This window comes from Phalacrocorax carbo, chromosome 2 (genome assembly GCF_963921805.1).
Source record: "Phalacrocorax carbo chromosome 2, bPhaCar2.1, whole genome shotgun sequence".
Taxonomy (NCBI): Eukaryota; Metazoa; Chordata; class Aves; order Suliformes; family Phalacrocoracidae; genus Phalacrocorax; species Phalacrocorax carbo.
This window is the reverse complement of record NC_087514.1, coordinates 149971988-149996034: the sequence shown is the minus strand read 5'-3', so window position 1 is coordinate 149996034 and position 24047 is coordinate 149971988. Positions and strand designations below refer to the sequence as shown.

The window sequence follows — 24047 nt, the reverse complement described above, 5'->3', positions numbered from 1 at the left end:
GAAGCAGCCTGCTTTCTGGAGAGGTACGTTCAACTATCGAGCTCTGCGTTGCTTGAGCCAGACTGCCTTCAGTACCTGAACTAGCTCCTGTGTCTCCGCCACGTTAGCAGTCTATTGATGCTTTTCACACCCTTACTCATTTACCATCTTTCTACCTGGATTGCTACATATGTAGGGGGAGGCACAGGCATTCAGACCTGACACAAAAGGGTACTGTTCCATCTTCTGGTTCACACCAACAAATAGCAATATGCCGCGATAATAGCATTATTGCAGCCATTTCACAGACCTGAAAAAGGACCTCTGTGCCTTAACACTTGTCTCTTCCAGCTAGATCTGCTAGTCCTTCCTCTCCTACAAGCTTTGACTCAAACACTGTAAGTTACAGAAAGGCCTGTATGAGTAATACCTGCAGTCTCAAACACCAACAATTTGTTAATTAAACCATCATTGTTGATCTTTGAATGCTGTCAGTGATCCAACAGGTTAGCTTGAAAACTGTCTGAGAGACCATTATTAACACTTCACCAAAAAACATAAAGTCCTGCACTGAGCGAGTTTGGCTTTGCAACTTTCTGGACTCCTCCCTATGGCTACATTTAAACTCTGCCACCTGTGAGGACATTTTAGCTCCCAGGCCCATACAGCCCAGATGCCCTCCAATTCCAGTTCAGGATGAAACCTGGATCTGTACCATTGCCTCATGCCAGGGATCCCAGTGGAAGGACACCAGGGCGTGCAGGCCAGACAGGAGCCGAGCACCATCCCCATTAGCTCCTGAAGGGAGCAGCCAGTGGAGCAAGACCCCAGCACACGCTGTGGGACAGACCTGCTCCACAGGTTTGAGGCACATGGCGTAGACTCCCTTACAGTACAGCTTAAAACACCAGAGGAAGGGGAAGGAATCTGCTTTCTGTCAAACTCCATACTAGGAGAGGCTATCTGCTGCTGCTACTACTGAAAGTACATTTTCCAGCCCCTAGCAGTTCCTATCCCTTCAAAAGAAGATTGCTCAAACTCCTCCTAAAATTACCCGCACATCATCTTATGCTTACTCAGCTCAGTTACAGGAGCACTTCACCAACAACTTTGTCAGCAGCACTCCAAAGCACAATCTTGCAGAGATTAAGCTTCCTAACTTTTAAAAGCAATTCAACCATTTTCAAGCCAACATTTTACTGTATGTTCTTTACCAAACAAACTACAGAAAGGCTAAGCTATTAGAACAGGCAGTTTCCTTCTGTCGGGAAACTAGACATGAAACAGGTGCAGATTCACTAGCTGAACAGGACTCAGCTCCCGTCATGTTTCTCAGTATTTCGTATCCTTTGGTTTCCATCAATACACAAGGGCATACAGAGTGAAAGGCTTCACTTTTCTTGGCTGTTGAATGGCAGTGAAGAATGCATACACCCACTACAAGCTGAAGTTATCAGTGCTTTCTCTGAGGTAGTACAGCTATGAAACTAAACCCTCCCCAACTAACCAACCAACAATGCAAGTTTCACCTTGAAATCTTCACTGTTTGTTAAGACCTGCCTAAGAGCTATCTCATCTCCAACCCCCAGACCCCAGAAGCAGTGAGAATTCTGCAGTCAGCCTCTCAGATGTCTCTCAATCCATGTTCTGAAGCATACCTGTGTTTTGCTTTGATTGCATTAACATTCACAGAATCACAGGTTGGAAGGGACCTCAGGGATCATCTAGTCCAACCTTTCTGGGAAGAGCACAGTCTAGACAAGATGGCCCAGCACCCTGTCCAGACGACTCTTGAAGGTGTCCAACGTGGCCAAGTCAACCACTTCCCTGGGGAGATTATTCCAATGGTGACTGTCCTGACTGTGAAAAATTTTCCTCTGGTGTTCAATCGGAATCTCCCCAAGAGCAATTTGTGTCCATTCCCCCTTGTCTTCTCCATGTGACTCCATGTAAAAAGGGAGTCTCCATCTTCGTTGTAGCTACCCCTTAAGTACTGGTACGCGGTGATGAGATCCCCTCTGAGCCTCCTTTTCTCAAGGCTGAACAAACCCAGTTCTCCCAGCCTACCCTCATATGGCAGGCGTCCCAGTCCTTTGATCATCTTGGTGGCCCTTCTCTGGACCCCTTCCAGCCTGCCCACATCTCTTTTGTACAGCGGGGACCAGAACTGTACACAGCACTCCAGGTGTGGCCTGACAAGCGCTGACAAGCTGAGAGCGGGATGATGACTTCTTTCTCTCTGCTGGCGATGCCCTTTTTGACGCAGCCCACCATCCTGTTGGCCGCCTTGGCCGCAGCAGCACACTGTTCGCTCATGTTGAGCTTTCTGTCCACCAGGACCCCCAGGTCCCTTTCCACAGCCATGCAGGTTTTCAGACTCTTACAGCCATGCTTATGAGCACAACAAGAACATGGGTATTGCAGGGCCTTTCTGCAGCTTTGGCTAGAGGAACAGCGCTGTTAACCCACCTCCAAAATACTAGCAGATGGCCTAGTGTGACATTACCTCAAGCCCTCCTCTCCTGAGGGAGGTAAGCAGTGAGGAATAGCTACTCTTCAAATTAAAAAAAAAATCTCATCTTTCACACCCCACAAAAGGGGGAATGGCATTTCTTTCCCCAAGCCCCATCTGCTACAATATTCTGACACAATAACACATCAGGTTTGTTGCAATAAGGTGCCAGCAGCACTGGCCTGTCACTGTCCAACACATACAGCCATCACCGTCAGCAGTTATCAAATGCAGTCAGGAATTCAGCTCTTCTGATGCACTGCACATCAGTCTCTGTGGCGCAATCGGTTAGCGCGTTCGGCTGTTAACTGAAAGGTTGGTGGTTCAAGCCCACCCAGGGACGGGCTCGCTTTTAGGGGCCAACAGCAACCTCATGAAGCTCAACAAGGAAGTGCCAAGTCCTGCCCCTGCAGAGGAACCACCGGCAGGCACCAGCAGATCGGGGGCACCCCACTGGAAAGGAGCTTGGCAGAAAAGGACCTGGAGGTCCTGGTAGACACCAAGTGAACATAAGCCAGCAACCAGCCCCAGCAAAAGCAGACGGCAGTCTCTTGGGCCGCATTAGGAGCATAGCCAGCAGGTCAAGGGCGGTGATCTTTGCCCTCTCCTCAGCACTGGTGAGGCCACATCTGGAGTACTGCATCCAGGTTGGGGCTCCCCATTACAAGAGAGACATGGGCATACTGGAGAGAGAGTCCAAGGAGATAATTAAGGGAGCGTTTCTCCTGTGAGGAAAGGCTGAAACTGCTCAGCCTGAAGGAAAGGCGACTGAGGAGGGATCTTATTAAGGTTGATAAATACCTGAAGGAATGGTGCAAAGAGGATGAAGCCAGGCTCTTTTCAATGGTGCCCAGCAACAGCACCTGAGGTGATGAGCACTCACTGAAACACAGGAAGTTCCGTCTGATCATCAAGAAACACTTTTCTTCCTGTAAGGGTGACTAAGCCCTGCAAAAGGTTTCCCAAAGAGGTTGTGGAGTCTCCCTCCTTGAAGACATTCAAAAGCCATCTGGACATAGTCCCAGGCAACCAGCTCCAAGTGTACTGGCTTGAGCAGGTGGGTTGGACCAGATGACCTCCAGAAGCCCCTTCCAACCTCAATCATTCTGTGATTCAGGGTATGGTTCAGGAGAAAAATTTAAGTCAAATGGCATCTAGGCAGATGTGATCTCTGACCTCTGGCACCTTGAGTACGCAATTAATCTAGAACTTCAACTTTGATTTCATATCAAGCTCAGGCTTTATCAGTATGTAAAGCCCAACCCATGCTTCCACAGGCATCCTTCCTTCTTCCAGACAATGCTTGCCCACAGGCTTTGTACCTTTGTCATACCAACCCTGAATTAAAATAATTCATTATGTGTGAAGCTGAAGTTCAGAGATGATACTTAATCTCTAACCAATATGAAATAATAATATACATTGTATTTCTATATTGCATTATATATTTTAATAAAGTATCTTAATTATAACAATGTTTTATTATATTTAATAGTGGGTTTACTATATGGCATACTATATAATAATTGTATTATATATTTTGTGTGCATAATATATTACATATTAAATATATTTTATATTATTAAATCTGCCTTCACAGTTTGGGCAGCTGCTGCTACTCTTCCCTGAACCCCAGTTTACAGCTTTGGTCCTAATCCTAAGTAGTAACGAGATGCTCCAGATGTAGCTATGTTGAGAAAAAAGTTTCATGCTGTCATGAACACCTTGATAGCCACACTCCTCAGATCAGAACATCCAGCCTGACAAGCATTAGGAACGCTGGGAAAGCTGGGACGCAAGCACTCCTGTCAAAAGGATCCCATCAGCAGACTTGTTCCAAGAACCAAGTAAATCCAGAGCTGATTACACACAGAAAACACCAGAAAAGTTTCCTTCCAATCATGATTTGACACTCTTATTTTAAGGCTGCTTCTGGGTTTCTTTTAGGCTTCTAACAAAGAACCAGAGCCCACGAGTCCCAGAACTTCAATAACCATTTTGCTATTGTTGCATGTAAAATATGCATAGATGCTACAGAAACTAGTAGCATGAAAAAAATATCGTCAGTAGTTAACCACCATGACCATTTAAACTCCCAACAGAAAGGACCAGATGTTACTCTGGCACAAGGACAAGGACAAAACTTCTTACTCTTGCATCAAAATCAGCCACAGAATGTAAGCATGCAGTAGTGTGGAAACACACCTTCACAGTTCTTTGCCTGTATAACCCTTCTATTTTTAATTAAGGTGCCACAGATACTCAAGAGCAAGGTATGTGGAAACCTTACAAAACTTGAAACAGTTTTAACGGAGAGCGTCTCTCTTTTTTCCCCCAGAAGCTAATGCTGTTGGAAATTGACCAGGAAAAACACCTTGTATTTTGCCCTTGAAGGCTCAGCTAGCTCTGAAAACCATGCAATGGTTTGTCTGGCAAGATGAAAAAGCCCTGTTCACACCAACGTTGCTTCTTGACACCTTCATGAAGGACAGCAAGACACTGAAAACTACTACAGAAGCTTTCAACAAGCTAGCACATGTGGGCTCGATGCAGCACCTCGAACATTTATATAAATCTTCCATAGCTAAATAGCGGTAACTTGTGCTGATCACAACACAGGCTGCCCAAGTTTTGCAAGTTGAAAAAATGCATCCAGTTCAGCCTCAAAACAAAGAATTATGACACTGAACTATGGGGCAAGATTAGAAGGATTATTGTAGCTCACTATATATCCTTCCGGTTACTGGCAAACAAGGGAGCTAACAAAGTGAAGTGTACGGAGCAGTTGCCACTGTGGTATGTGATGGCAGCAAGAACACCGCTGTTTCCTGAAGTTCAGCCAAGGCTGATGAGACAGTCATTAATATTGTTTGGGGACTTACTGAACTCAGGTTTTCATTTTGTTAGGACTTACTTTGAGCCAGCTGTTGATCTCATTATTGCAGTAGGAGAACAGGAAAAGTGATGCTGTAGTTTGGCTAAAAGCCCCACTAACAATAAAAAAATAATAATTAAAAAAACGCATCTTGAAATCTCCACCAGAAGCCTGTCCCACCTTCGTTTTAGAGCAGTGGAAGAAATCCAAGACAAAACCGTAACAACACTTAGTAGTATTCTCAAGCGTAAGTTCAAGAAGATGCAACTGCTGTGCCGTATTCTTCCAGGCTAGTGCAAACACTACAGAAAGCCCCTGCCAGACACAAGTACTTAACTGCTAGTTAGTACTGGAAACAACTTCAGTTTTAACTGTCTTTCGTGATCATGATCATGTAAGATTTCTCAGTTATCTCATTCTGGTTTAGTATTTTCTTATAAACTATATGCCACGGAAATGGACACATTCTCATTACCTGATGAAGAGCAAACAACAGCTATCTCCACTATCCCTCAGCTACCTACTGAAGTAGACTGAAGGATCTCTCATGCATACTCCTCTGCCTGCAATACCCAATATTCCACAAAGACATAGGCTTAAATCAGTACTACGTAGAGGTTACAATACAGATTTTAGTAGTTTTAGATATTCTTGCATTACAGCTACAACAGTGAAAGTGCACTTGGAAGTGACCGTGATACAATTCTGACCTGGAAAGAGGAAAAACAACTTTGGAAGTATGGGAACAGTCTTATCTGAAAGATGGCAGCTTTGCCCTCACACCCACCCCCCCAGAAAAGAGGATCAAGAGGAGGATTTAAAAAATACATATATATATATATATACACACACACACACACTCCCTTAACAGCGTAAGAGTAACTGATGCTAAATTTGCTCTAACAAGTACTAGAGGCACAGGAACCCACCCCTCCAGTACGTAGCTTCTTGCCAAGAGTAATGAGGAAAGCTATCAAGGCTCTAGGAAAAGCCATTCCTCGGGGACATAACCAAACGTGCTTAAAAGATAGAAGAGCTAGTTGCTAATCAATTAGAAAACACCTGCTTTAAAAAAAAACAAAACAAAACAAAACAGCTAACTGCTCTCATTCTCACTAAATATGCTGTTTCAGAATACTCTCCCAAGAAAAATTTTGCAGGGAAAGAGGGAGCAAATGACTTGATTCTTTTGCAGAACAATACCCGCTATTCAGAGTGCCCTGCAGTTCCTCCCTTTGACAAGGGCTGTCAGATCTGGCAAAGGCAGAATGAAAGATGAATCCAGGTCCCGTGATAAAAGGGCCTTCCATAAGAAAATTAAAAATAAGTCTATTCTCAACATAGGGATGCACCCAGACTAGGGAGAAAATAGGTAGGGAAATAAATTACAGGCATCTGCCAGCATTATGCTACTTGCCCAATATTACTGAAATAATTGGAATAATTGTTATTCAGAGTTTTAGTGCTCCTACAAGTTTCCTCTACTGCTAGCCTACAAAAACCAGAAATCCTTTGAACTCAACGCTAACAAACAAGATTTGCTCAGCCCACATGTTCTACATGAAACAGTAATACAAATCTAACATTTTAATATAACATGTATGTATATTTAATATTAATTACATTTACATATTTAAATTATCCTACTACATTAACAATACTATAGATACAATATTTGGTAAAAACTAGCATGGTTAAGTCTTCAAATTTTGGTATTGTTTTCTAGCAAGTGTAAAACAGAATACAAAACAAAATTTCTGTGTGAAGAATAGTGTATTTTAACAGAAGCAGCCAAGACCTGCTGCAAAATACAGATCATGTATGTTGACATTTACACAAAACCTTGCAGTAATAAAAGGTGCTGTCATCACTATATTTACAAGAAACTGCCCAATAGTTCAGTACTGATTGCACTATAGTGATTATTTAAAAAGAAAAAAACCAACAGAACAACACAGCATCCTTGTCTTGTCCTTCAGAAATAATATTTCTGTAATAAGTGACCTTGTTTAAGCTGTATGTACTAGAAAATATACAACTCTACAATAGGAAGAGGTTAGAAAAGTTGAATACTGAGGAAAAAAATTTATTAGTCTATACAAGTGTTCTGAAACAAACCATTGGCTTTGATACAGCGAGTTCAAGTGAATACTCATTGCAGTAGTATTTTTCCATATAGAGATCAAGAAGCCCTATAGCTTTAGTGTCTGTGACAGGAAGTTTTATTTCTGAACAAGTAGCCGCACAAAGCAGACACGTGATAAGAGATCTTCACAGCCACAGCGAGCTACAGTTTGAGACAAAGTTATATTATAAACATTTAGGAAAATCAGGCATCCGTACTGAAGTGTGGCAAATTGATTCACAATGAAAGAACAAAGGTGTCATTCAGACTCCTTGCCAAAAATGAAGACTTTCTAGAACAAGTCTAGGGAAGGCTGCATCATAAAAACCTAGAGTGCAAGAGTACCACAAATTTAGTATATAAATATCACAGGATTAAAACTCCAGTTAAGCCACCAACTGAAGTGATGATTAAAAAGAAAAAAGCTTTGCAAAGGAAGCTTTCAAAACATCTCTTCAAGAAGGTGCCGATACCAACTACGGCCTGTACCGATTCGTATTGTAGACAGTTCTGCTGAAAGACAAAAATTCAGCAGACTTGTCTAAGGACTGTATAATCTTGCTGTTTTAATACCATAAAAAAAGCATTTACCAGAAGAAATGAAATGTAACATTTATAGCTCACACGGTTTTCAAGATCTGTGCACACTAGATAGTTCTATAATTTCAAGAGCATTTAAAAATAAGAGAGCAGACAATGCACTAATGTGTCTTAGATGGATTTTTTGAATAATTAAATGATGAACGTATACAGTCATAAAATTTGTAGTGCATTTGTTCTTGCACATTATTTATGCTACTTATAAAAACCTGAAGATTGCAAACTGGGCATGCTTACCATAACGTTTTCAAACTGGGAAAGCTGCAGAACATTTTTCCTACAAGTGTTCACTGCCATGATACAAAACAAATATGTGCAAACTGCAAGGTCCCTAAAAATAGCATTTAATGAATTTATGTACAGAAAGATGTCACTATCTGTTTAAATACGCAAAGAATAAGCTTCCCAAAGTTTATAACATAGAACAATATCCACCACACGCTGCTCCTCCTCCTCCATATCCTTCTTCCTTGTTTGTTAACTTTACACCTCTGTTTTGGCTTTCACTCTCCCACAGTCCAGGAGTCTGAATGATTTTTTCAACAAGTTCTTCAAAGGCACACTGTACACCATCACATGTTTTTGCACTTGCCTCTGGAGAAGGGATGCAAGAAGTCAAATGTTAGCACCACTTCCAGTAACTTGTTTAGTACTTCTCTTTCAGTGAAGTCTCAACCTACAACCTAGACTTACAATTTCTACAACATATTCTATAATAATTTAGCAGTGCCAAAATTAGCAGGTATGCAGATTTCTGTCATCACATAAGGCAGCACCTCAAAAGACTCTTTAATAGAAGAGCTTCCAAGTTGAACGTCACTAGGATATATGGAGACAGCTATAGCTTAGCTTTATTTTTCTGTGGAAAGCGTTTCAGTAAGAAAGAAGGGTTCTACTAACTTAAGATGTCTGATAAACCTGATTGCTGTTCTGTATTTCAGTTCTGTACATTAGTCAGAACTGCAGTACCACCATACCATAAGAAGCAAGGATCCATACTGCAGGATTCTGGGTCAGCCTCCATGACACAACTCATATGATAAAAAACAATAACGGATCTCAATTCTTCTGCAGTTAAAATTCTAGGCAACTTCACTCAGGAGCCTTACTTTGGCTAAGCCCAAGAAATTTGCTCACAGGGTATGAGAGCAACAGATGCCATCTGAAACTGTTCAGTGCCACCAGGGCTTGCCCTGTTCTCCTACACAGCCAAGCAGGTGCTTAGCATATGTAGCATGCGCATATACATATTTATAGTTTAATTTTAATGTTTCTTTTCATCTTCCCTACACTTAACAGCTTGTGCCTTAACTTTGAACTTCTATTTCCACATCTGACACCATACCCAAAAAGAAACACAGCAAGGTACTAGACCAAGATATGTCATTAGTCAGAGATGGGAACATAAGTACAGGAAATGTCAGTGAACTGCTTTTCTACTGGAGTAATCCTATAAAGTAATCCCTGCTGATCCTTAAATGAAACATGTAATAAACTTAAACATAAAGAATCACTTCACCACCCACTTTAATTTATGACTATGCCTACAAGACCCATTTCATTTTGCAGCAAGATGAGAGCAACATATTTGCTCCAGTCACGATTATGTCATTATTCAATCCCACCCACCATTTGTAAAATTAATTATATTGCTACCTATTTCTACATCCCAGTTCTAACACAGATTTCTGTCAAGCACCAGCTCTTTTGCTATACTGAAAGCTGGGCACTAGTACCAATTTTCTCTCTTTCATTTTGCTTCTGTTATTAATTTAGCAAGTAAGCTGGGAAAAGAAATCAAACAAAACCTCAAATCTAAAACAAGTTTTGTCAGACTACAGTAAAGCCTGTATTCCACCCGTAATCCTTATGCATTTCAGGATACTCATCCACAGTTAGAATACGTATCTGGACCTATTTAGGGATAGTTTTAAAAAAGATGGGAACACCTATTATCTTTGTACCTACTGCAGCTGAGAAATATCATTAATTGGACTGTACATATAAAGATTATCAGTCCTACAGAAGCGGTACTTTTCATTATGTAACAAAAAACAAGTAAGATCTCTGCAAATATCTGTTACATACCTATGAACAACATGGAATGTTTTCTTGCAAATTTGAGACCTTCATTTCTGTCAACTTCACGGTTTTCCTATAAGAAGACATAGCATTAATATGCATTATTAACAAAATACACCAACAGATTACTTACTGCAGCCAAATTAAGTTTACCTTATCAATCTTGTTTCCAACTAGCATTTTCACTATGTCGTTCCTTGTGCAGTATGTTTCCAATTCATTTAACCAGTTATCCAGCTTGATGAAAGTATCTCTTCTTGTGACATCATAAACTGAAAGATATTAGCAATATTATTTCCACAATATTTTTCCAACAAATAAAGCTTACATTACAAAAGAGCAAAAATTATGGCTTTTTGAATTACAAAACTGAAGGAGTCCCAAGGACTCCAATTTACTTACTCCAGCCAGACAACAACTGGAAAAAAGTTGAATATCCACCAACTCAAATCACTGATGACACTAATGCAGAGCAACTCTAAGATTCAGTCATCTACTGTTCTCAGCCTAATTTATGTTGAGACATCCTAGCTTACAGGTTAGAAGCTAACATTCTCAAAAGAATTCTACACTTGCAGCCCCCTGATGTAGGATACTTTTTAACATCGCTACACAAAAGATGTGCAAAGAGGATGGCATGACCTACTAAACTGAGTTAATTAATGATAATTAAGACTTCTGTAACACTGTTGGTATGCTACTGATTTAGCTAAAAACGTAAACTGACTGCCAAACTCTCACAAATACCAGTGAACTACTGAATTTTCAGCATTTTTACTGTTTCAAACTGTTTAGCATATGTGTGGGATGTAAGTAATATAATAAGCAATACTAGGATCAGAAAAGGAAGGCAGAAAGCAGATGTTGTTAAACCTAAAACCCACTACCCAGTGACTGTCTAATAGCTACCATTTCAAGCTATGAAAGTATTTGTTCCTTCATTCTCACATCCCATGTGGAGACAGGCATAAACAGTTGGTTTCAGTCAAATCTATAGCTTGACTTGCATGAACAACCTTTACTTTAGGAAATTGTTTAACAAATAATAACCTTCTCTTGACTATTTAATTAAAATGAGAGAGCAAATCTCAACAGCCAGCAGAACTTTTATGGCTTTCAACAGTAAGTGGCAGGTGCAGTGCCAGCAACTAAGCACCTTCCTATACCAGGAAGATAATGCAACTCAGACTTAGGAAAACAGTACATACAAAACAAAACATACCAGGAAGCCTCATGACAGAGGTTATTCCGAGTTAATTTATCTGGACACAATAACTCACCAAGAATCTCTTAAGTCAGATGCAACTTAAAAGAAAAAAAATTAAACTTACTTCCCTGCCCTTACTTTAGTTAGCTCAATTCTAGCAGTGGAGAAGCAGAACTTCAGACCTCAGTCCCCAGTAAACTGGTTTCCATTTACAAAGGAAAGCATTTCCATATTCAAAAGAGACTTCACTGAAAAGTTGCAATTACAGGTTTTGGCCGGGGTTTCTCCTACACAGACTGATGATTTTTATGTTCCCAGCTAGTCTTTTCTAAGTGATTCTGACTGCGTAACATCCCATCAGTACAGAGATACAAATAGCAAAACAATCCCAGCTGGACTCCACAGCATTTATTTTCATTTCATTAAGAAAAAGGAATAGGTAGAAGAAAAAGAGAAGGCTGTATACATACTGATACAGAAAGGATACACTGAGGAGAAGAGAAAAATCTCTTTTCTATTTTCTTTTCTTTTGACCCTGGGCTTAGTAAGCACAGGCAAAAACCAAAAGTAATAAACAAAAGGCAAAATTCTTTGCAGCACAGGGACAGCTCCAAGCTATCCCTTCAAACAGCAAGTTTTTTATCTCATGCAAGAATCAGTGGTTCTCAGGCCAGTCACACTGACTACATGAGAAAGAGGTCAAGACATCAAATTCAAGATCCTTTAATATATCAGGTGTTCCACACAGATACAATGATTTTTAATATCAAGTAGATATATAGGAAAGTTATATGGGTCTATGCAACTCCAGTACATGAGAAAACAATACATTTATTCAAAATAGCATGCAAAGCTATACTTACCTAGGATAACACCTTGTGCACCTCTATAGTAACTGGGTGTTAATGTTCTGAACCGCTCCTGACCTGCAGTATCCTAAAAAGCCATTCAGAAAGGTCCATTATTCAGAGTTTGAGCAGGATCTAGTTTAGCTCTCAGGTATTCTGCTTCTAATGATCACATAATATAAGATTCAAAGCATATTCAACTACCAGATTAACTGAGTTTATATCCTCCCCTCCTGTTTTACTGCACATTAACTTTGAGATTTTATGTAGTCTGTCATGGGAAACACCTTTAAACTGCTAGATGTAGTAACTAACTGGACTATATAGCAATAAGATAGCCATTTCTGCAGAACATTTGTTCTGCAACTAGTATGGCAACAACCAGCAAGAAAGAAGCATAGCTGTAGTACTTACTAAGATTTTGTAATAAGCATCAAAACAGATGGCAACAAAACTAGTTCCCTCATTTCAATCACTTTGGTCCTATTCAATTTAATTCAGTGCCAGGGTAAATGTATTTAACACGCTATGACAGAGCAGAAGCAAGTCAGGTTTTTCTCTTTTTAAGTAAAGTTCAATTTACATCCTCACATTTAAAGTGTCAACAGCTCTGCAAAAAACTCAAATATTAGAATGCTATTTTCTTAACAGACATCGTTACAGTGCACACTCATCACAAACTTTATGGATAGATTTAAGTAACTTCATTCAAGTTACCCTAGATTAGAAGCAATACATGATACAGTGTGGATTCAAAACAGTTCCCTGACAAAGAACCTGAATAACTTAACTGAACTTCCAGCATTTTACAAGTCAGTCAGTCAATCCCACACATCTCAAACTGGTTCTGTGTCATGATACAGCTTTACAAGCTTTTCTTTTCCAGTTTACCTCAGAATTATTTCTTCATATTCACCAATATGAAAGATAAACCCTAAGTTAGCCCTATGTAACATTTTCCATCCCATGACCACTCATAATTCTGCTACCAGTCTGGTTTTCCTCCTCTATGTCTAGTTGTCTGTCAAGTTGTTGCAGTTACTTTCCTTGCCAAACTCATTTATTTTAGTGATTATTATCGTCCAATTAAGACATAAGTCCTGTTTGTTAGCTGAGATAGGAAACACCCTCAAAGCAGCAGAAGTATTGCTATATATATTTCATGTTCCACTACTACTTCCCAAGGAAGCAAAGGTCAGGTATCTTGCTTACATGAGAAACAAGGTTTTATTCTTGCTTGCTAGAAGAAGTCACAACTGGGTCTGAATATTCAAAAGGTGCTTCAAATCACATAAGTGTGGAGGAGACTGGTTTGCAGAATGGAGAATGTTTAAAAAAAGCTTGGAAGTACTTTTTCCTTCTTCACTTGCCATGAATTTAGGAGTTCTACTTTTAACTACAGTAGATGTTGAACACACTAAGGCTAAGGTTACAAACACTGCCTCTCCCTCTTTCAGCTGCATCTGCTACAAATAACACTGACCTTGAGGCTATAAAAGTCTTTGTATGAGGGCAGTAATAATTCTTAACCTATTAATACACTACTAAATTTTGCCTAAAACATTTAGGTTAAGAAGTGCACCCTTTTAAAACCTGTCAAGTACAGACAAGAGTGATGCATACAGGGGAGTCTCAGATTAGTGAGCGCTAACTCTTAGAGAACAATTAATTACTCCTTCAAAAAATCTAGGAATGGCCACATTCGCAGTTTTAGAGCCTGACTGATTTAGTAGCATTTTACTCCTCCTTTTCTCTACTCCTATCCCAATCAGACCTGAAATCAGTGCTGCAGAAGCAGCTCATAGGCAACAGAATTGCCCCGTTAGCCAGTTGCCTCACAGTTCATTCCACCTTCTGAATGGTTCAGTATTAATCTCCCACTCATATCCCAATCACCTCCATATTAAATAGAAAAGGATTCTATACAAACTGTACATTATGTAAGCTATCACTATTCCTAAAGTAAAGCAGTACATTAAGAACTCAGGAAAGACTTACCCATATTGCCAGTTTAGCTTTGTTTCCATCAACTGAAATAGTTTTCACCTTGAAGTCCACACCTAGAGGAGGAAAAATATTTCAGTTCTTCAAGCATACTACAGCTATTTTTGAAAGAGAAAGTAAAGAGAAAGGGGAAGAAAAAAAAACAACTCAGAAAACAATTTCTGAGGAGCAGGAAGAACAAGTTTCATCATCTATTTATGAACCTTTCTCAAAACTCAAGGTTTTGTTGCTAAAAGGCTACCAAGTCCTATCAAGGTGATCATGCACAGGTAAACTGATATAGACAGAGACTCATCTACTACATGATTGCTATCCTGTGAGAAATAACATTAGATGACAGTAATTCCTCTAACAAACATGTCAAATAAGCTTTACATTATATGAACACATGGTCTATCTCTTACTGGTATTCCAGCAACATCAGGGACTCACCACGCCATGCTCAATGACAAAGAATAAAAAGAACAGACAACGTGGTAGCAGTTCTGCTGCTGATAACAGCCATCTCCCTCAATATCTGACAATTCCCACTCCCCACTTTTCTTTTTTTTAAACACACAGGAACTAGCAGCCTATCACTTGCCCAAGCACAAGCTGCACAAAACTCAAGCCACGGAAAACAAGATGTTAATGACTGTGCAAATTTAAAGGATATAGCAACACACATCAGTTGCAGAGGCTGGATACAGCCATGATCTGTTTTGCTGTAATTTAATCCTTAGGTTACCAACAGCAAATAACTGGAAGAATGTTTAAATTTTTTTGGAGCAACTCTCACTTCCCACCAGGCAGCAGCCCTGAAATGAAGTAGTAGTGCAGAAAGTTGATACCTTTATATGAACAACTCTCAAGTGTAACAGCAAACATTCTGCACTTTGACTTAAAATGGTAGTCATTGTACTTGCTACAAGAATAAGAATTTCTAACTATTCTAACACAAAATGTTTAAGTAGGGCCTCATGATAAGTGTGCTGCAGTTATATTCCCAAGGCCAAGCAGATTACAAACAAGTGCAAACAGCTGCCAAAACATGTTCAACTTAAAGTCACAGAGGGTATATAGGATGCTTAAGAAACTGTACACTGCAACCAGATTTACAACTTCACTGCAACTGAGGTTTAAAAGACCTTTGTTTAAAAAAAAAAAATATCACACAACTTTTATTCCGCTGTTTCACAGCTTCAGCTCACTAGTGTTCCCTGAGTGGAAAGTGATTTTCAGACTACATTCTACACTGGAAGAAGCCCATACTCTTTATTTCAAGCAGAATTTTGCCAAAGTGCATTAACTTTCACAGTAACTGAACAGAACTCTTTTTTCAGTGACTAAGACTCCAGTAATGGAATGCTCCATGCCATGCGCAAGGATGGTACATTATTTTAGGATTACGTTCACAGAAGAGAACAGTCGCTATTAACTTTGTTTTAAACACCAGATCTTAGAACTCTACTGTGTTCACAGAAGACTGCTATGCTAGCAAGTTGACTCAAATTGGTCCTAAAGAACATCCTGCCCTGCCAATTTTGCACCACTCAGCAGAAACTTTTAGGCTAAAGAATCTCTTCTTCCACTGTAGTTGCATATTTCTTTCCCTAACCTCTAAAAATCACCATTGCTCAACTATGATGTCCAACAGCTCACAGCACATTCTTATATCCATTAGTCTGACCTGAAAACCTATAACTGTAGATACTACACACCTATCAGGTACTTAACATAACAAATCTAAAATATGTCACAGTAGTTTTAAGAAGAAAAACTTTTCTTAGGAAAAAAAGTATTAGGTGTATTTTGAAGCCACAGCATCCTCCTCCCATTCAGCAAACAGATTCAGTATCTTGTGTCTGCACAGCTCTGCAATTTTCATTTGATAGGAAGTGCATATATACCTTTATGCTAGCCTTGCTGCTGGCTTAAAATTAAAAGATAACAATTTAAATTCTGCAGGACCAATGCAAGTAAATTAAGCAACTAAAATAGTTAATAAACCCCATGTGTTAGACTAATTGTTGAAAAGCAAAAGTATTAAAATGAACTAATAGCACACCAAAATATATCCTTTAAAGTCATCAAGACATGGCAAATTAATTCTAGTAAACCAAGAAGCTCACCACATACAAAAAGCCAGTTCACAAAAAGAAATCTTTTAAATAAGTAGGGTTTTGATTATCAATCTGCCATAAAAAAGTACAAGTAAGAGATGTTGTAAGGGGTAATAAAAATGTTTTTACAAATACATTGACAATAAAAAGAGAATCAAAGAGAATCTCCATCCTCTACTGGATGTGGAGAGGAACATTGCTATCAAGGATGACAAAAAGGCTGAGGTACTAAATGCCTTCTTTGCCTCAGTCTTTAACAGTCAGACCAGTTATCCCCAGGGTATTCAGCCCCCTGAGCTGGAAGGCAGATCAGGGGAGCAGAATAAACCCCCCATAATCCAGGAGGAAGCAGTTTATGACCTGTTGAGCCACCTGAACACTCACAAGTGTATGGGGCCAGATGGGATCCACCCGAGAGTACTGAGGGGAGCTGGCGAAGGAGCTTGCCAACCCACTCTCCATCATTTATCAGCAGTCCTGGTCAACCGGGGAGGTCCCAGATGACTGGAAACTAGCGAATGTGACGCCCATCTACAAGAAGGGCCGGAAGGAGGATCTGGGGAACTACAGGCCTGTCGGCCTGACCTTGATACTGGGGAAAATTACAGAGAGCTACATCTTGAGTGAGCTCACCAGACAAGTGCAGGACGAGAGGATCAGGCCCAGCCTGCATGGGTTAATGAAAAGCTGGTCCTGCCTGACCAACCTGATCTCCTTCTACAACCAGGTGACCCACCTAGTGGATGAGGGAAAGGCTGTGCATGTTGTCTACCTGGACTTTAGCAAAACCTTTGACACTGTCTCCCACAGCATCCTCCTAGAGAATCTGGCAGCTCATGGCTTGGACAGGCATACTCTTTGTGGGGTAAAAAACTGGCTGGATGGCCAAGTCCATAGAGTTGAGGTAAACTGAACTAAATCCAGTTTGCAACTGCTTATAAACAGTGTTCCCAAGGGCTCACTTTTGAGGCCAGTCTTGTTTAATATCTTGATCAATGATATGGATGAGGGGACTGAGTGCATCCTCAGTAAGTTTGCAGACAAAACCAAATTGGGCAGGAGTGTTGATCTGCTCAAGGGTACGAAGGCTCTGCAGAGGGATCTGGACAGGCTGGAGTGATGGGCCGAGGCCAGTCATATGAGGTTTAACAAGACCAAGTGCTGGGTCCTGCACTTGGGCCACAACAACCCCATGCAACGCTACAGGCTTTGGGAAGGGTGGCTGGAGAGCTGCCCAGCAGAAAACGACCTGGGGCTGTTGGTTGACAGCCAGCTGAACATGAGCCAGCAGTGTGCCCAGGTGGCCAGGAAGGCCAATGGCATCCTGGCTTGTATCAGGCATAGTGTGGCCAGCAGGAGCAGGGAAGTGATCGTGCCCCCGTACTTGGCACTGGTGAGGCCGCACTTTGAATACTGTGTTCAGTTTTGGGCCCTTCACTGCAAGAAGGACACTGAGTTGCTGAAGCGTGTGCAAAGAAGGGCAACGAAGCTGGTGAAGGGTCTGGAGAAGAAGTCTATGAGGAGCAGCTGAGGGAACTGGAGTGATTTAGCCTGGAGAAGAAGAGGCTGAGGGGAGACCTTATCCATCTCTACAACTACCTGAAAGGAGGTTATAGTGAGGTGGGTGTTGGCCTCTTCTCCCAAGTCACTAGTGATAGGACAAGAGGGAATGGCCTCAAGCTGCACCTGGGGAGGTTTAGATTGGATATTAGGAAATATTTCTTTCTGAAAGAGTGGTCAGGCATTGGAACAGGCTACCCAGAGATGCGGAGGAGTCACCATCCCTGGAGGTATTAAAAAAAATTGTACTTCAGGGCATGGTTTAGGAAGCATGGTGGTGGTGGGGTGGTGGTTGGACTTAATGATCTTAGAGGTCTTTTCCTACCTTAATAATTCTATTCCGCTAAGCAGAAAAAAATGCAGGGCTCAAGAAAACCTTGCTAAATTGAACAAACAGGGTACTTATGTTCCCTAAATACTTCAGTGAAATACAGACATGTTTGTGTGACAGGTATCAGTCCTGAGCTCGCAAGAGTGATGTTTCTATCTCTGACAACAGAAAGCCAACAGTACTTTCCACCATGCCTTGGAAGGCAGCCAGAAACAAGACAGCACTACTAGACCATACTCCTGTCTGTTGACACCTACCACCTCAGCCATATGGCCTCAGCACTACACAAAAACATACTATGGACTTACAGCCTGCAAGGAATAGCTCTGTCACCTTCATGCTGCTCTCCCATTCAGGCCAGTATGCCATGCTGTATGTACAGGAAGTGCAAAATCAACTAGAGTGTATTATTTGTGTTGTAGGTAACTGACAAGTTGGACAGCTTAGGGTTGGAGGACTCCAAGTGTAAGGAATGATAAAAAGTTAAGACAGATCAGATCTGTGTAATACATCACTTATGAAAGAGGGATTGCACTGAACACTTACCTAGAACCTCTCATACAAAGAGCAAGCTAGTAAAGACAAGCATGCACAGTAAGGAAAACAGAAAATACAGGGGTATATACAAGTTAGCCTCAAGAGAATGCAAGGCGGGCAGGCAATCCACTAGGTTGAATAAAACATGGTTAATCCAACTGAAGCTACTGAAGTAAAAATATTTGCCCAAGGCATGTTATTCTTTTGAGAATTCCACAGGATTATTACAAGATTCTGAAGGAAAAAAAACCACACAAAACAATAGCTTAGGGTTTCATTTAAATTGCACCCAGTAGGTTTGTACAAGTTACATCTCAACAGGTCATTGCAAGGGACCAGCTGTGCTGTAGCCAAGGCTTTCCCCACTGTTGTGGTTTTTGTGTACTGTTGTTTGTTCTTTCTCAAATAGTGCACTGATGTCAGTTTTTGACATTGGTAAGGAGTATTATGTATGAACAGCAGAATGAAAAACCACCCCACAATTAAGGAAACAAACAAACAGAACCCAGTTAAGATGCCCACACTGAGGTCTACTGGTATCCAAAACATCATGAAAGCTAAAGTAGCTATTCTGCACTGACTTCCAGGCCCACACGGTTGACATATCAAGAAAGTAAGGTGTTTTGAAGTATATACAGTGTCAAAACTATTTAGATTAGAATATAAGATTGCCATCTTCCCCACCTGCTCTGTTTCATCCCTGGTTCCTTCTACCCTATCCTCCCTCATAAACCTCATGAGGTAGGGCTACTTGCACAAGTTCATTTTTTACAAGCAATGAAATGAACAAAAATAGGCTGTGTTCCTCCTCTCGGCTGCTCAGTGCTTTACATGGAGCAGTACTCCTGTATCTTATTAACATTAATGAAAAATAGATCAATTTATTGACTTCTTAACCAATTAGACAGACCTGGCTTTGTTTACCAACAGCTGAACTCAAAGACAAAATTTCATACAAGTCCTTAGCCAGAACTCTTCCTACAGACAAAGTAAAAAAGGCAATGAAATCCACTGTGTGGAAAAGTCATCTTTATTTTGCATTACTTTAGTTATTAATTTGGAACAGAGCTGCATCACATTCTTCAATGTTTCATTTTGCTTCGTTTGACAATGATCAACATAGTATATGCTGCATTCTAGGTGACTCCAGCACAACTAACTTCACTCTTGGTAGGTATCATACCAACATAGCAATGACACATAACTGCTTTTTTTCCCCTCCAACAGCTCTAGATTCTTGGCGCTCTTCCATTTTTCTCAAGAGTCTAGCTGCCAAGGAATTGATTACTATGTAAGATAGGAAAAGCCACACTGTAATTTCCTCTGTATAGGGGAAAAGCAGAGCCCACACAGAGCCCAGTACACCCTAGTACTGTCAGGATTGGCAAGAGCTAACATGTCCTACTAACGAGTGTCGTAAGTTTTCTTAAGATGTCTACCAAGTATCATATTACATAGAACACAGTTCTGGACAACAATATTACTATTCAAACAACCTGATAGCTATCTTGCAAAGATATATCAGTAGGAGACATATCAGTACCTCTTACATTTCCATTTTAGCCTGAAATGCTGGCAGTGAACTGCAGGTTGTTTCACGGGAGCTTTTTACTGCCTATGCCTATGACTTCCATCTTCATGGTGAAGGGTGACATTTATCCCTTTTCCTAGCTAAGGATATATTTTTGCACAACTACAGACCAGTAGAGTTAATGCTCTACACCAATGAGTGCTGCATGCTAAAACTGTGTCCACATCATTCTCTCCCTGCAGAGAAACAGACATGTCTGAACTTCACTACCAGTTAGGCAAGTCTGAACAAATTACAATTTTATACTGAAGTTGGTATAAGTTTTTCTCAGGTAGTCTCAGCACATACTTACCAATCGTTGCTGCAAGTTCTGGGTCAAAGGTATCATCTGTGAACCGCAGCAGAAGGCTGACAGGGAGGGAAGAAAAATAAGAGTTACTGTTATTGTAGTGTATCTGTAGCTTGATGGAAACCTCTAAATTACAAATCTGAAAGTAACAGCAAGATCACATAACTAAACAAAAAACATGTCTCATTCATCTATAATTTCTCTTCTACAAAAAACAGAAGGCAACACGAAAATAACACAGCAGACATGCTCTGCTAGAAGAGCCTAGGCCTCTTCTCTGCATTTATTCCCGAGTACATCTCTTTGAAAACTAAGTACCACGCAAGTTGCCAAATCAGTTGCCTCAACAGTCACATGATCTGCTTCTCAAAGCGTTCTGCATCTATCTTACTCTATTTTTACTCTCCCAGATTCAGTACAAAAGATTTTTTGTTTCATATTGCTTCACACAGTATTTCTGTAAGCTTGAGAAAAAAATTCCAAGTCAGCTTTTCACCCCAGAAATAACTCCTTGAACTGGGAACATAGGAGAACAATAAGGACTACACCCATGAGAAATAACACAGATGTTTAAGAGTAGAATTAGCTCACAATTGTTTCACAATTTTGTATCCTTTTGTATGTAAGGACTTACAGACACATTTCCCCCTATCCTTTACTACCAATAGATGAACAGCTACAACTAAGATTTACCAGCACATCACACTATAGTAGTAGCGCTCCCCGAGGAAGTGCCCATAATACCACTGTACCTGCGCCAAATGTAAATATTTTGTCAAGAGACAAAAATTCTCAGCATACAGTTTTTAAAATCACTGATCTTATGCATCTCTAGCAAGTGTATGTTACCATGTGGCAGACAGCTGTTTGCTATGACACCTTCTATTGATTTCCAGGCTAAAAAAACAAAACAAAGACCTATTTATCTTTTGGTCTTTCCCTTCCCTCCCCCTCCTCCCCATTTTCTTCCACCTCTCTTCCCTTTTTCATGTGAATTTAGCAGCCAAGTACTTTTTAGCATTTGGCCGCAGTCCTGCATTGACAGAAGAGTGACTACTGACATTCCTTTACTTCAGTAAGGCTGGGTGTCAACTCCCAAGTTAACCATTGACCAAACTTTTTTCCATACACTAGAACCCCAAAACTAAATGGTAGCTTTATTTACTAAAGAATAATTAAAATTTAAAAAAAATAGTTGATAGCATAGGTTTTTACTGGTCCCTTCAGACAGTTGTACTAGGATGCCATTTTAGAGCAGCTACTTCTAATTACAACCAAAACTATCTTTGTTACAACTCAACGTTACAACTTTGAAACTATCACTTCAAACAGATAAAATATGGAACCCTCATACTGCCACTAGAATAAAAACGTCAGTTTACAAGTCTTGAGTGCTAAGCCTAGCCAACTTCTACTTTCCCCTCCTTTCTTTCATATGCAGATATCCTCGCCTACAAAGTACAGCATACTCACAGGGACCAGGTTTAAGATAGCATTTGGTTCAGAAGTCAGGACTCCAAGCACTTACTACACCATGCTAATACAAGTTTAGCATCTGACCTTTCCTAGTCAAGTAATAAATAAGTGATGCAAATTCAGGAAGAGTTTGATATTAAGTTCCTGTAACTGAACAACTGTAGTGTTATCGTTTCATAGCAATTCCTGATGTGAAGCAATAAGCATAAAGTAGGCATACAAAAACATTGTGCATACTATCTGCCTCAGGAAAAATTCTTCCATATGGCCACATATAAAAGAGATTACCTCAGCTGAAAGAAATTTGCTCAGATCATGTCTGTCACCAGTGGCCTACTGTTCTAGATTATCAATTTACTAGCTAACTCAAAGGAGTGACTGCAAAATTTTTAACAAATAAAGGGTTTTTCTAATTAGCAATTTATATGTTATTTAGTGTCTTGGCAGAAGACTCAGATTACTGCCATAAAGATATCAGAACTAACATGACTGGTATGGTACATTCCTGGATGCCCTCCTGTATTTACATCCCACTTCCCGTATTAGCTAAAAGATAAAAAAAGGCAGCATAGACAAACACCGTGAAAAGGGCAGGGGATGGGAGGAGGGAGAGAAGGAAATCAAAGTACTTGAGAAAGAGTATAATTAGTCAGCAGAAGAACCAGTGGTAGAACTACATCACTGCCTGCCTTATACGCCCCTGTCGTCGTGTCCCCCAACAGCGCTGGGTCACTTGTGACTCTACGTGTACATATTACAGACAGGATTAACTGCGAAGTACTACGGAGATGTGCTAGGGCGCCCCTCTTCACCGGGCACAAGGCTGTACAGGACACAGGGAGGCCCGGATCCCCTGGCCGGGCCAGCAGAGCTCTGTTGGGGCTTGGTTTCCAGCTGGGTCTGGCAGACACCAGCTCTCCCCTCCCCGCTGCGGGGCCGGCAGCAGAGGCAGGGCTGCGGAGGAGGCCGGCAGCCCCGAGCAGGGGCAGCCCCTCACCTGCAGGAGGGCCGGCCGAGGAGGGGCGAGGAAGCTCCCCCAGCGGGGCCTAACCCTCCTCAGGGTAGGCCGCGCCCAGGCCGGCCGGCCGACGAGGCAGCGGCCTAGGCCGGGCCCCACCGGTGCCCCGCGTCATGGTGGGAGCGGCTGCGGGAGGCGGACGCCCCCTCACCTGGACTTGCCGACGCCGCTCTCGCCGATGATGAGGATCTTGAGGGTGGTCAGCACGTCTTCGTCCATCGCAGCAGTGCGCCCGCCCCGGCCCTGCCCCGACGGACGCTCCCTGGGCAGGCTGCGCGGCCCCGCCTGCGCCTGCGCGCCTCGCCGCCCTCGCCCCTTCCCCACCCGCCCCGCGCATGCGCCCGGCGCGCTTCAGGTGCGCCCGTGCCGGGGGGGGAGAAAAACACACCCGCCCCCACCGGCGGCGCATGCGCAGCGGGAGGGGAGTGCAGCCGTCCGGCGTGTTTACAGCGGGGGGGAGGTCTGTCGGTGGGCGCTTGCGCGCTGGGGTGCTGTCTGCTGGCGCGTGCACGGCGTGGGGCGGGGCTGTGGTCGTGAGGGCCACGGAGCCGGCTCTGGTGCTGTGGGGCGGGAAGGTTTGGGCTTTTTGTTTCTCTTGGCCTCGGGGAACCGTGATCGGCGGAGAAAAGAAGACGCTTGAGCCACACCGTGGTAGCTAGCCAGCTCCCTGTGCTGAAGCAGAGCAAGGAGGCACCTTTCGAGGTGAAGAACACACCACCAAAAAAATGAGTCGTTTGATCACGAGCCCCTCTTATGTCTACCAGTGTAGGCCAGTTGATATGTGATGCTATATACTATTCTACTAGCAGAGCCCTTCATCCTCTGTTAAAAGCCCTAAATGTTATTATAAAACTGATTCCAGTGAGAAAACCTCTGTATAATCAATTCAGCTAACCTGCTATTACGGCTTG

General features: G+C 41.6%; 1 protein-coding gene and 1 non-coding gene across 2 annotated transcripts; one reads left to right on the top strand and one right to left on the bottom strand.

Annotated features, from left to right (window-relative positions):
* The first annotated feature begins 2760 nt into the window (after positions 1-2760).
* Positions 2761-2834, top strand: TRNAN-GUU (transfer RNA asparagine (anticodon GUU)). Its single transcript has one exon. It is a non-coding gene; the product is annotated as a tRNA-Asn (tRNA).
* A 4286-nt stretch (positions 2835-7120) lies between these two features.
* Positions 7121-23446, bottom strand: RAB18 (RAB18, member RAS oncogene family). Its single transcript, XM_064444854.1, has 7 exons — positions 23288-23446; positions 20646-20701; positions 14227-14288; positions 12244-12316; positions 10327-10445; positions 10180-10246; positions 7121-8685 (listed from the first exon to the last, which is right to left on the bottom strand). Exons 1-7 carry the CDS (start codon positions 23353-23355, stop codon positions 8504-8506), a joined length of 627 nt encoding a protein of 208 aa, XP_064300924.1. The 5' UTR covers positions 23356-23446; the 3' UTR covers positions 7121-8503.
* Between the last annotated feature and the right edge of the window lie 601 nt (positions 23447-24047).